General features: G+C 40.7%; 1 protein-coding gene across 2 annotated transcripts; it reads right to left on the minus strand.

Annotated features, from left to right (window-relative positions):
- Positions 1-232: 232 nt before the first annotated feature.
- Positions 233-4,417, minus strand: thap7 (THAP domain containing 7). 2 transcript variants are annotated; one of them, XM_077008202.1, is made up of 5 exons: positions 3,790-3,992; positions 3,329-3,408; positions 2,806-2,961; positions 2,419-2,532; positions 233-2,336 (listed from the first exon to the last, which is right to left on the minus strand). In XM_077008202.1, exons 2-5 carry the CDS (start codon positions 3,406-3,408, stop codon positions 791-793), a joined length of 1,896 nt encoding a protein of 631 aa, XP_076864317.1. In that variant the 5' UTR covers positions 3,790-3,992; the 3' UTR covers positions 233-790. The 2 variants fall into 2 exon arrangements, with proteins under 2 accessions (XP_076864317.1, XP_076864316.1); XM_077008201.1 differs by lacking the exon at positions 3,790-3,992 and adding an exon at positions 4,289-4,417 and having other exon boundaries at positions 235-2,336.
- Between the last annotated feature and the right edge of the window lie 8,929 nt (positions 4,418-13,346).

The following is a 13,346-nucleotide window of genomic DNA, read 5'->3' on the forward strand; positions in this document are numbered from 1 at the left end:
TTAAAATTTACAGAGACATGTCTTATCTTAATCTTTTGCTTCCATACATTATAATTCAGTTAGACTGAGAATCTATTTAATAGCTCTATAATACAGACTTCCATACATAGGCCGTAATATTGTTAATTGGTATCTTTGAGAAATAAAAGTAGCAATTGTTTTACTTTTTATTTTTATACTAAGTCCATGTAAGTTTCTTTTTACATGGCTTACTGACATTAACATACAATACACTGTATTTTAATTTAAAGTCTTTAAATAGACTGTTTTACTTTTTTATTATTACAAACAAAACATTACACATTTTTTTTTATAAATAGCAAATAAATGGTAATTCTATTGTAAAACTTGTAGTAAGCTGATAAAACTAGCTGATAAAATAGTACACGTGTGTATATTCCACATATGGTTTCTTCCCTGAAACTGAAACCACACTGGGTATTTGTAAACACTATGTACTGCATATTGAAAAACGCCAAATATTAATTTGAAACATGAATATGAAATTATACTTATTAAGGTAGGCTGGGTGTTTTCTAAAGTTCAGATATACACATGAAACACACAATTACATATTGTGTACTCACAATATATACACAATTACGTGGTTAATTACGTGACAAAACAAAATGTTAAGGACACATTGCAAGGTATTCGGTGCAAATGACTGATGGGCTGAATTATATACTTTATCCTCAAAGGTTTTATTTGCAGGAACAGACACATCAATTAATCTTTGAGAAACACAAAAGTAATAATAATATTTACATCTTGTTGTGGTTTAACTCGTTCAGTCAATAAATTCACTGCTTAGTTGCAGCTGAAACCCCTCCACATGTTCCTTGAGCCTCTGTCTCACATCCCCACTCACCACAGTGGTTCTCAGGTTTGACTGATGGCCATCCTGGCTGTCTCTCATCTCATTATTTCTTAACCCCATCAGGACATTCCCCTCCTCAGAGCTCCCTTGCTGGAAGCCATCTTCTGCCACCAATATTGACTGGCTGTCCACATCTACCCCATCCCTCTCCCTGCTTTCAGCGGCCTGAGGAACTAGGAGCACATGATTGTCTGCCCTTTCCTGTACCCAGTAGACGTGATTTCCCCCATCTTGCTCGGACTGCACTGCACTTCCCTCCTTTGTGGCCATGTCTGGAAGGAGGAACCCCAGTTGAAGGCCCACGTTTGGCTGCAGAAGATGCAGCTGCTGCAGTCGGAGTGTGGAACTGGCGTCTGACAAGGCCACCGTACCACGTCGAGGTCCTGGTAGCGCATGCATCTGCAGGAGCATCTCAGTCTGATGGGGCAACAAGGAGACCTGCTGCAGGGGCTTCCCACAAAGCTCCAGAGAAGCTTCTGGGTCTGGGCTCTGTTGCTGTGGATGCAGGTCCATGGAGGCCATCTTCGTTTGCTCCTCGCCTAGATCATCTTCACAGTAGTAGAAGTAACAATCTTTCGCCTCTACAGCGGCAACGTTATTCCTTGTGCACGCAACCTTTTGAGCTCTGAATGTACTTGGCATCCTCCTTGTACCTCGTTTCCCCTGCAGGGTTTTACTAGGTTTGAACCTGCCATGGTCACCTTGCAGATCAACCGCTCTGTGGAATGCTCTTCCATCCCTGGCATCTGTGGGTTCTTCATCTTCTCGTCCCCGTCCACAATAAAAACAGCATCCCTCCTCTTCCTCAGGGGTGATCCTTTCCCTCGCCGCATGCGCTGGTCTTCTCCAGCCGTCCTCAGCAAAGAGTTCCACATCTTCAGTTGTGCTCCCCATCTCACTCTCCAGCCCTTCAAGATTGCCGCTTCTGTCTGTTCTTGCCACCGTGCTGCCCCGAGGAGCCCAGGAACACAAGCCACCATGACCTCCACGGTTCTCCCTCCTCTGGCCGCTGTCCTGAAGTCGGGATAAAGTGCTCCTAAATCTGCTCTCGCGGAGGCGGAGCAACGTGAGTCGCAGGCGGTTCTCTCGACGTCGGGCAGCGCTGAGCAAACGCAGCGCCTTCTCCAAGTTGTCGATGGCCTTGTTGTACCTCTTACGCCACATTAGAGGGCAGAGCTGGGCGTAGCTGTGCTCTTTGGCCAGGTAGAAACCAAGAGGTGGGGGGAGGCGCCTCATGTAGCAAGATGGAGATAGTGGGCGTGGAGAGGGTGGATTAGGGGGGAGGTCTGCTGGTGGATCATGTGATCCAGGTAGGGGCGGAGCCTTATCGTTTTCCTGTTCCTCACTGGCTGTCTTGGAATTCTTTTTAGCTCCTTCTCCACTAACTGCATTCTGGACAACATCCTCTTTGATTAGGATGTCTTTGCCCTCTGGTCTCTCTTCATCAGTACTGGCCCTGTACAGATAAAAAGTGTTTCAGTATACTGTAAGCACTGCTAAATGGTATATGAAGTGTGTTTGTGTGTGTGAAATACCACCTCTGTCTTTCCACTTTCCGTGGCCTTCCTCTTCCCCTGGATACTTTGCGTCTTTGATGAGGCAGAGCATCAACCACTGTGGGGATGGCATCGTCTTTCAGTCTGTGATAGCCACTGGGATCAGAAAAGAGCAAAAGAGATGCAACCGCCTTCACCTGCAGTACATAATTCTACATCTGGCTACAGTATATGGTCCTACTGAGCTGATGAGCATGTAACAGCAAACAGGAGCATATCGGCATGTCATTTACTACCACACAAAACCAAACTACTTCATGTTCAGATGCTGAAAGTTCCATTGTTAGTGAAACCCTCACAGAAAACAGACTCTTCAAAATGTTCATTAACATATGGTCAGAATATTAAACATTCACCAGTGAGACAGACCTGACACCTGAGAGTTCAAAGCTGTCGAGGGTGAAATGCTTGGAGCAAAAATAGATGTAGTCGCTCTGAGGCTCCCATTGCCCTTTGCCCTCCGGACCTTTGCGGCAAGAATTGAGAATCCAGGTAGCACGGCGTGGATTTCCTCTCTTCGGCAATCTGACCAAAAGCCAGAAACCTCATTGCATTATTAGTCAAGAAATGTAAAGTTGTAAAATGTAAAGTTTTCTTTAATAAACTGAAGAATTTTTTTTACACAAGTTTGGTTTATTTGTATTTGTGTATAAATGAGACCTATACTTGTACAATAAACAAAATTTAAAATACTATAGGCTACTTTGTATCTCGTGGGTACATGTGATCGAAAATAGCTTGAAGTGTAGAAGCAGGCATATTGACATAAACAACAAAGGGGTTGTTCTAGATTAATGGGAATCACTTTCCAGGGTGTTCTGATAGAGACAGCAAATGCTGATGACCCTTAACACATGTCTGTTGTTATAAGCTACATCGGCATAATTCCCACCTGTGGAACGTGATACCAGCTTTCCGAGCTTCTCTGGTGTCACGTGAGTTGCAGCCAGCAGCCGAGCAATGTCTGGGCATCTGGAAAAAATACACCTCTGCTTAGATTAGTTTACTCCACACTAGGAGATTGGGGTGCATAATACTGTTGTGTGGCTATATATTAGTTTGTGTGTATATATATACAAATATATATATATTTTAATCGCGGCACCTGGAAGTGACAGCACTAATATATATATATATATATATATATATATTTGTATGCAAACTCACATGCAACATATTTTAAATTATACAAATTGAGTTGTGAAGCATAACCACGATATCCCCCACAATTTAACTTGTCTTACGTAGAAGGTCCTACAGACGCACCATCTTATAATTATTTAACTTATGTTTCGGAGTTTCATTATAAAAGTTCTGGTTATTTGTGCTCTCGTATACATGAACCCTGCTTACACAGTAAACAGCTGGTTTAAAATATCATGTGCGACGTAGTGTCTCTCTTCTTCGTACGTGTATTCGAGCAGCGCTTGTAGTGCGGAAGGAGGCCCACTCTGCGTAACGGGGGTGCTTCGCTGATGTTCTCCACGAAAAGCAACGTGAAGTTTTTTCCTCCCAATTCATTAAAAGCAATTACTCTTGTAATTTCTTTATTAGAATATAGAGAACATTAGTTGTTTGCTCATTTGAATATCAATATTTTGATAAATTTAGTAGCTCGTATTGCTTTGTAGAAAAGCTGTAAATATTTGGAGGAGGTTGGTAATTCGATAGCTAGCTAGCTACCCAGCCGGAGAGCTGGTTGGCTAAAGGTGCATGAACGTCGCTTTTACATAGATATTTTGTTGCTGTACAATTTCTCATCTTTAATTTTCTTCAATTAAACTAAGAATCTCGCCGATAATCATAATAAAGTTATGTAGGATTTTATGACTAGTAAAACGCAAAGACTTACCACTAAGCCTTTAGACCTCACGAAGATGGCGGTCTTCTTCTTCCTATGTACCAGTGAATCCGCCTCATAGGATTCACAGCCAATCAAATCCCTCAAACACGAAACTCGTGTATAAGGTTCCCACGTAGAAGTTGCCTGTAGGAATTTTCATGTTCCAAAATGGATTTTAAAAATTGTTAAGGATAGTTTTGAATCCTTCGACCCGCGAGTTAGGCTGGTATCTGAAAAGGATGTTCAGGTATTTTTTCATAAAAAAAAAAAAAAACGCAGATGGTTTTGTAGTTGATCTCGTGCGTGCTATTGAGAGAACTTACAGGAAAACTTAAAACAGTTAATTATTTTTTCCAAGTAAGGAAATAAATATATAAAATGTAATAATTGAAGTAGGCCTACTGAAAAAATAGACCATTATATAAGCGTACTCAAGTATATAGAAGTACGTACTGAAGTATATAGAAGTACGTACTGAAGTATATAGAAGGCTGCCTGGGGCCATGATCACGGACTGACAAACGTCACATTGTAATTGTATATGCTCAAAAACGCGTGTGCTCATGCGCATGCTCAAAACCCTTATTCAATAAATTGTATATGCTCAAATCTGATTATGAAATTAGTATATATTTAAAATTCACTTACAGTACATTTTAAAAAGAATGTATTCTTTGAGAGAACCTGTGGCAGGTTGGAGTGGATGCACATTTTAGTATTATTTTAAAACTTACCAAAAAAAAAAACTATAGGCTATCAGTAATATAAAAAATACAAAATAAAAAATATTAGGAATGTATTAACTCAGATACTTGCACATTTCTAGCTTTTCTCTCTGTATTTTCGGCTGTGTAGCAGTCCAAATACAGTGAGATACTTTTAATAGGGTGAAGTCTGCAGGGTGAAGTCAGATGATCATTATGGTAATGATTATTAACTTAAGGTAATGATTGGCAGACTCTATCACCCAAGTCATGTTTAAATAAACACTTGCTCTTTTATCCCACCATGATAGGCCTATGCTGTGAAACTTCAAAAATGTCACGGTACGGCGGGCCCCCTACTGGGTTGTTTGTCTATATGTCTGTCTTTGTACCAGTTGACTGATGGTTATTATATCCTTCATTTGGATCTTGTCACAGGTTTTTGGTTTGCTCACTTAATTCATTAAAACCTCTTTTCCCCTGAGACTTGGCGTGATCACCTTCCATTTTATGAATGAATGAATGTTCAATTTATATAGCGCCTTTCCAAATTCCCAAGGCGCTTTACAATTTAACACAGGTACGAGTCACAGACAGCCAATCACACACACACCGGCGAGAAGCGGCAGCCAATTGCGCACAGCGTACTCTCTACCGGAAGCCACAGCCCCCTGGGGGACTGAATGGGGTGCAGGAAGGGGAGAGAGGACAGACCCTAGTGGCAGAGCACCATCCACCACTGGGCATACAAGCAAACACACACTCACTCAGACACTACTTTTTATTGAACATAGAGACACAGACACACACTCAGGGAGAATTTGTCAGGGAATCAGGGAGGGCCAATTTACCTAACCTCCATGTTTTTGGACTGTGGGAGGAAACCGGTGATCCCGGAGGAAACCCACGCAAACACAGGGAGAACATGGAAACTCCACTCAGATAGGGACTTGAACCCAAGACCCCAGTGCTGAGAGGCAAACGTGCTAACCACCAAGCCACCATGCTGCACCGTGTTATTTCGCACTCCCTGCCCATCACAAAAATATATTTTAATTGTTGCTTACCTTTACTGTTATTTTTACACAGCTAAAGCTTTTCTAGTATTAACATGACCTTTATACAGTGTAAATCTGTATTTATGGCTGGTAGGAAGTTCAAAGTAAGAATTTCAGTGTACAGTGCAACTCTCATTTTACTGTGCAAATGCTTAGGATATAAAGAGGTATTTGTGCTTAGGTCATTTTTTGTCATATGATTAAAGAGTTATTTAACATGCCAAATTTATATATGGCTTGAATTAATTGGGGAATATGTAATGTAATGAGCTCTCTCTCTCTTCCACGCACATAACCCCTCACACCCCTTGGTAGATTATCTCTGAAAGACACACCACAACCTCAACCTCTTTCTTAGATTTTTCCCTTCTGCCAAAATTGTTTAATGATATGCGTTTCAATTCCGCTCACCCTTCACATTGGTAGATTCTATCTGAAAGATACACTCCATCCCACAGCCCCCCACATCCTATCCATCCTCTTCATTAGACTTTTCTCTTCAGTCAAAATTATTTCATGACTTGCACCCCTAATCCTCCCAAACTCTCTCCTTACTTAGACGTTCCCCTTTTGACAAAATGATTTAATGACTTTAGGCCACAAAGTTCAAAAGGAACCATTTTCTCACTTCTTTCTTCTAACCAACCAGACCTGAGCATTCAAAAATGATTCCTCCCCATACGCTTTTGTCAGGCATGAAAATCTGTCACCTTTCGGCGAAATTCGCCGTTTTGAAGTTGAAAAGGGTAACCTACGTGAATCGTGTAGATCCGATGAGTTTTTTGTTTGGGGGGGGGGGGGGTGTTGGGAGATTATATGTATTTATTTTAATTATCATATTGACTTAATAAGCAAACAGACCACTTCCGAAATCGGCAATTTCAATGACAGTGGCGAGCAGTTTCCGGCCAGAACCTTCATAGAGGCCAAATTGCGTTTCAATCATACAAACGTTCTTCATTCATGTTATTTATTTACTGCTAAGCGGGCCGAGAAGCAGGACCTAGTGCTACACCGCGGACAAGGCAGAAGAGCGTACATTTACCACTACATTTACCAGATCGTACATTTACCACTACATTTACCAGATCGTACATTTAACACTACATTTACCAGATCGTACATTTATCACTACATTTACCAGATCATACAATTACCACTACGTTTACCAGATCATACAATTACCACTACGTTTACCAGATCGTACATTTACCACTACATTTACCAGATCGTACATTTACCAGATCGTACATTTCCCAGTGTATTTAATTGGGTTATTAATGGTTTCAATCGTTTTCATATTTTGCGGTAAAACAAAGTTACTGCCATTCGCTACAGCGTTGAACACTGTCAGATCTAGCCACAAGCTCTTGTGATAAATAGGTAGATAGATGGGCCTATTAAGTTCGCGTCAACCCCGTGTAGTTAACGGTGACATAAAATAAGAATCAAGATATATTTTTTCTAGTGTGTCTGTAGTTGTAACTGGTGAATCCAGGGACGTGTGAGGACATTCGCGCCAGGGCTGAAAAGGTTGAAGATGAAGTTGTAAACGCTTGTCGTTTGAGTCTACCCTGTGCTTTAACCCATGTTAGAAAATAAAAACACGTGAACCCTGGTATTTTACACTAATTTTCGCCGCTGATGTATTTATTGGTTCATTAAGACGTAATGGTTTTGACTGAGCCATCTGGAATGGCGAAAGCGGCTTCTCGCGTTTACGGATCTGGCTCCATACATTGAATCCACTGACATGACAGTCAAAAAAGTTTTTTTTAATGTATTTTACACTATTTTACGGAGCCCGTAAGGTGACATCATGTAAAAAAAAATTTATAACGCGTGGCCACGACTTATTAACGCGTGGGAACGAGATACTAATGTCGCCTTTCACACGCGGCAACAAAGTTTATTTTTTCACAGCAAAGCAAGCAGATCCCAGGGATGTTCCCGAACTGACTGCCCAAGGAAGGTAAACCTGGCTTTATATAAAGTAATACTTAATTATCTTGTTCGCACTCGTTAATTATCTCGTTCGCATGCGTTAGTAAGTTGTGGCCGCGTTATTATATTTTTTACATGATGTCACCTTACGGGCTCCGTAATATTTGGCATCACCTGTCGCTGTATCCCCATACACCAGCAGCCACCCCCCCCCCCCCCGTATACCCATGACGTCACATGTCAACGCGTTAGAACGCGCAGAAGTCCGTATTTATAGTTCTAATATAGTTATAGTTCTAATTCCAGGCCAAGTAGTCACAGTCCCTTCAATGCAGATGGTGAGCCTCAGGCAGGAGTTGGCATCAGCACGTCCTCTTGCAGCAATGGCACATCCAACCCTGGCATCAGTACGTCCACTGACAAGCCAGACCATCTCCTAGGTGCTTGTATGGAATTGTCTTAGGCAGAAGCATGCAAAAAAGATATAAAATACAGGTTGAGTATGTGAACATCAATTTAAACAACCATTGATTTAAACATACGTAGCTCACGTGCCAGTGATTAGCATCTGGCTCTGACAGGCTTATCTACAGCAACATAACTAAAGGGAGGGGTTCAGAGGTGACCACAGTCATGAGGGCTCACTGAGACATTGCTTTCCACCCAAGTCATTGCCACAACGGCTGTAGAATATGTTCTATACTGATAAGTTCCACAGAAGGTGACTTGCAACAACTGCCTGTAACGACACCCTATAAGGTTGAGACAACGCAAACATGACATAACGTCATGCATGTATGTACGAGAACTCCATGTATGGGATGGAAGATGTAAAAACCTGCATGTTACCAGTAACTTGTGGAATTCTCTGATATACATGTTTTGTATGTATGAGATCCCCTGAGATATCTCTGTTCAAATAAAAGGCTTTTTGGCATTGCAATAATTTTGGTCTGTTGTTCCTGCTATCTCCTTTTGCATCAAACAAACCCAGTGGGCTGAAGTGTTGAAGAGAAGTATATATATATATATATATATATATATATATATATATATATATATATATATATATATATATATATAATTTATTATATTTAGCAGGGCCTGAAATTCATTTTTCAAAATGAGTGGGAATTCCCCCCTTAAATGTGTCACATAAGGGGGATTTCTACATTTTGGGGGGGGATACTTCTGGTGAACCTAAATACATACATACATACATACATACATATATATATATATATATATATATATATATATATATATATATATATATATATATATATATATATATATATATATATATATATATATATACACACACACACACACACACACACACACACACATACATATATATATATATATATATATATATATGTATATAATATATATACATTGTAACTTGTCTCTTGGTTCTTCTCTACCCTGATCTGTCCTCTCCTTGGTCTTTCTTTTCAAAAAAAAAAAAAAAAAACATTCCAACTGCTCTCTTGGAGGGCCAAGCTGAAATTAGCATACATTGGTTAGGCTTGTTATAACTTAATTTTACATCTGTTTTGTGTGCTGAAATGTGTCATCACATCACAATCAGCTGACTGGGCATCAGGCAGAATTTTATGCATTGCAGTAATCCAGGGTTGCCAACTCTCACGCAATGAGCGTGAGACACGCATTTGACCGTCTTCACACGCACAAACGCCATACATCCGATTTCTCACGCTGAAAAAATTTAGTTGATTTACCTCTGATCTACATCTATGATTCAATGAGTTACTAGTTCGCTTATATCGCTCTGATATAATACTTAAATGTGTCCATTTTACACCCCCCCCCAACAATTTACACACGCACACCCCGCCCCCGGCCAATATTTTACCCCCCTCCCTCCCTCCTAAAATCAAATCTCACTCAGTGATAAAGTTGGCAACCCTAGTAATCTGTTTTTCTGCCCTTCTCCTCCGTTATTGACCACCTCTTTCAGATCAGCCTCGCGCTTTCTTTCAGTGCTGCTGTATGAGAGACACTAGCCGAGTGGCGACTTAAAGTCGATGTTTTGTAGCATCGGCTGGTAAAAGGCACAGCACCGTACATTTTACAAATCGAGCAGCTCATTTCACCGCTATTAAGTTCGAGCCAAGGATATATTCTTGACCAGTTGGACTGAAACATATCTTTGGACTGCTGCTTTAGTTTACTACCGTCACCTGTGTGTGAATCCTGAGGATTAGTTTGATCAACGTCGCCGCCGCTGCGGTGCTAGGAAGAGTGAGAGCGCCGAGTGCAGCGTCCAGTACGGACGTCGGTCTGTCCGACTATCTGTCCGTCTCACAATACAAACAGAGCTATTGTTTTGCTGAACGTTTTCGCTGTAATTGTGTGCGGGAGTTTCCCGCATTATTATGGATAAAATTGCGGGAATCGAAGAAATAGTGCGCAATTCCCGCAATCCCGCACTGAAATTCAGGCCCTGTTTAGTTATAATTTGATATTTATATTTATTATATTTTTATATTATTTATTATATTATATATAAATAAAAACATCTCATCTTCTGGTGTATTTCATCTTCCTCTTGTCAATAGCCCATAGATCCTCTATTGGGTTTAGGTCAGGTGAGTTTGCTGGCCAATCAAGCACAGTGATACTGTGGTTATTAAAGCTGTTATTGGTACTTTTGGCAGTGTAGACAGGAGCCCTGCTGACTTTGGTCTTGTTATAACACAGTGGACCTACACCAGCAAATTACATGGCTCCCCCAAACCATCACCGATTGTGGGACCTTCACACTAAACCTCATGCAGCTCGGTTTGGACTGCAGAGCCTTGCCATCTTGAAACATAGGCTGAAGACTGTTTGTTGAGTACTTAAATGACCTCTAACACCGCAGATTGTACTTCTTGTCCCTGTTCTTTAAATTGTACAGGTTTATTATTTCAATAATTCAATACAAAAAGTGAAACACATAAATTATATAGATTCATGACAAAAAGATGAGGAAGGAAGCAAAGTGCTCTAAAATATCCTGGTAGGTGGCTGTGCTGACTTTTGTCTTGAAAAAACGCAGTTTTTTTATCAAGGTGTTGATTTCAGATAAAGGTGTTGTTTTCAGATAACAGTAACAGATGAGTCTTCAGTCTATGTTTCAAGATGGCAAGACTCTGCAGTCCAAACAGATAGTAGAAGAGTGAATAGTGGAACAGAATAGTGGAACAGAGGTCTTCAGGTTTGTCATCCATGAGACTTTAAGCATGGCATTTCAAGTCGAGCCATACTTGAGATCAGAGGTGGGTAGAGTATTCAACAATTTTACTCAAGTAAAAGTACAGTTACTTGAACCAAATGTTACTCAAGTAAAAGTAAAAGTATGCATCCCAAAAAATTACTTGAGTAAAAGTTAAAAAGTACTTTGATTAAAAGCTACTCAAGTAGTAAATGCATGAGTACTGTCTCGTGTCAGTAAATTACATCATGGGAAATTGAATTACGGGAAACAATGACTTTTAATGATAAAAATAATTTATTATAAACAGTGATGTCAGTAACGCGTTACTTAGTAATGTGACCAATGTGATTGAACGGCTTCATTTGATTGGTCACTCGTACTCGGGTGACGAGAGGTTGGTCAGTCTTCTCACTGAAAAGACGAATTATTTACAAAACGAAAGTAACGGTAGCGCGGCGCAAATCCGATTGTAACGGAGTAAAAGTCGCGTTTTTCTCACCACATATTTACTCAAGTAAAAGTATAAGTCTTTCATATTAAAACTACTCCTACATTTTTGTCCAAAAATCTACTTGAGTAAATGTAACGGAGTAAATGTAACGCATTCCTACCCACCTCTGCTTGAGATTCGTAGTGTTTGTGGTATGGATTAGGATTTGGCCATGGTTATCATGCAAGGAGGGTCTAGTACATTTTTGGCTTTGTAGGCAAGCATCAAGGTTTTACATCTGATGTGTTCAGCTACTGGAAGCCAGTGAAGAGAGTAAAGCAACATATGACGCCTTTGTTAGCTCCAGATTAGCCTACTGTAACTCACTACTGTCAAGATGTTCAAATAGGAATTTGAATAAACTTCAAAAAGTTCAAAATGCCGCAGCCAGGGTTCTGACCAGAACTTGAAAATTTCAGCATATCAGTCCAGTCCTATCAGCCCTGCATTGGCTCCCAGTTAAATTCCGTATTGACTTTACAATTCTTTTATTAACTTATAAAGCACTGCACGGGCTTGCTCCTGAATACCTTCAGGAACTTATTTCCTATTATGAACCCCCACGTCCACTAAGATCACAGGGTGCTGGTCTTTTATTAGTTCCAAAAATTAACAAAAATTAACTTTTCTTGTAAGGCCCCCCAGCTTTGGAATGATCTTCCTAAATGCTTCCGGGACTCTGACACAGTCATAATCTTTAAGTCTAGGTTGAAAACCCACTTATTTAGTTTAGCGTTTGATAATTAATATCCCCCCTTAGATAAAGGGACAGATCAGGGGTTCACAGGCGAAGGGTTTTATGGTAGACTGGGGCGCTGGTGCTGTCGTCCTGTCACTGCTCGTGGTCACTCAAGTTTGTTGACAGTGCAGTGGATGGATGCCATTGTCTCAGAATGCCCCCAAGCCTATGTTACCTTCTGGTTCTGCCTTTTTTAGCTAGGCTGTAATAATTTAACTTAATGCCGGAGTTGCTGCCACACTCCAGAAATGTTTATAATTTCACCTGTCCTGTATATGTCCTCATACAGAGCTAATTTTCCTTGTTTCATTTCTCCACATGGCTGCCCGCCTGCTTGAGGAATAATGAGATGAGGAGACCAGCGATCCATCCTGGGCCGGCCACCTCCTGCCTAACCGGATGCCTACACCATGATGGACATTATTACATCTTTTTCCTTTTCTTTCTCTTCTTTCTGTCTAAATTGTTGTTGTTGTCATGGTGACCGGTGTCGGCCAGAGGAGGATGGGTTCCCCCCCTGAGTCTTGGTTCCTCTCAAAGTTTCTTCCTCATGCAAAAAAACAAGTTTTTCCTTGCCACTGTCGCCCTTGTCTTGCTCACTGGGGGCTTGGACTCGGCACTTGTAAAGCTGCTTTGTGACAACAACTGTTGTAAAAAGCGCTATATAAATAAAATTTGATTGATTGATTGATATGAGAACTTCTGCAGCATTCCGAATCAGTTGTAGAGGTCTAATGATCTGTAGAGGAAGAGCAGCAAGTAAGGAGTTGCAATAGTTCAGCTTTGAGATGACAAGAGACCGCACAAGCATCCGAGTACTATGCTCTGAATGAAAAGGTCATATTCTCAGAATGTTGCAAAGGAGAAATCTGCAGGATCTGGTCAAGTTTGAAAAGTGTGTTGAGA

This window comes from Brachyhypopomus gauderio, chromosome 6, assembly GCF_052324685.1.
Source record: "Brachyhypopomus gauderio isolate BG-103 chromosome 6, BGAUD_0.2, whole genome shotgun sequence".
Classification (NCBI taxonomy): domain Eukaryota; kingdom Metazoa; phylum Chordata; class Actinopteri; order Gymnotiformes; family Hypopomidae; genus Brachyhypopomus; species Brachyhypopomus gauderio.

What these genes read in the sequence shown, in the direction of transcription:
- thap7 (XM_077008202.1), bottom strand. Translation starts at nt 3,408, where the DNA reads ATGCCCAGACATTGCTCGGCTGCTGGCTGCAACTCACGTGACACCAGA. An exon ending in TTTGAACTCTCAGGTGTCAG is followed by an intron (nt 2,533 to 2,805) that starts GTCTGTCTCACT and finishes TTCTGATCCCAG; the next exon opens with TGGCTATCACAGACTGAAAG. An exon ending in CGGAAAGTGGAAAGACAGAG is followed by an intron (nt 2,337 to 2,418) that starts GTGGTATTTCAC and finishes TTATCTGTACAG; the next exon opens with GGCCAGTACTGATGAAGAGA.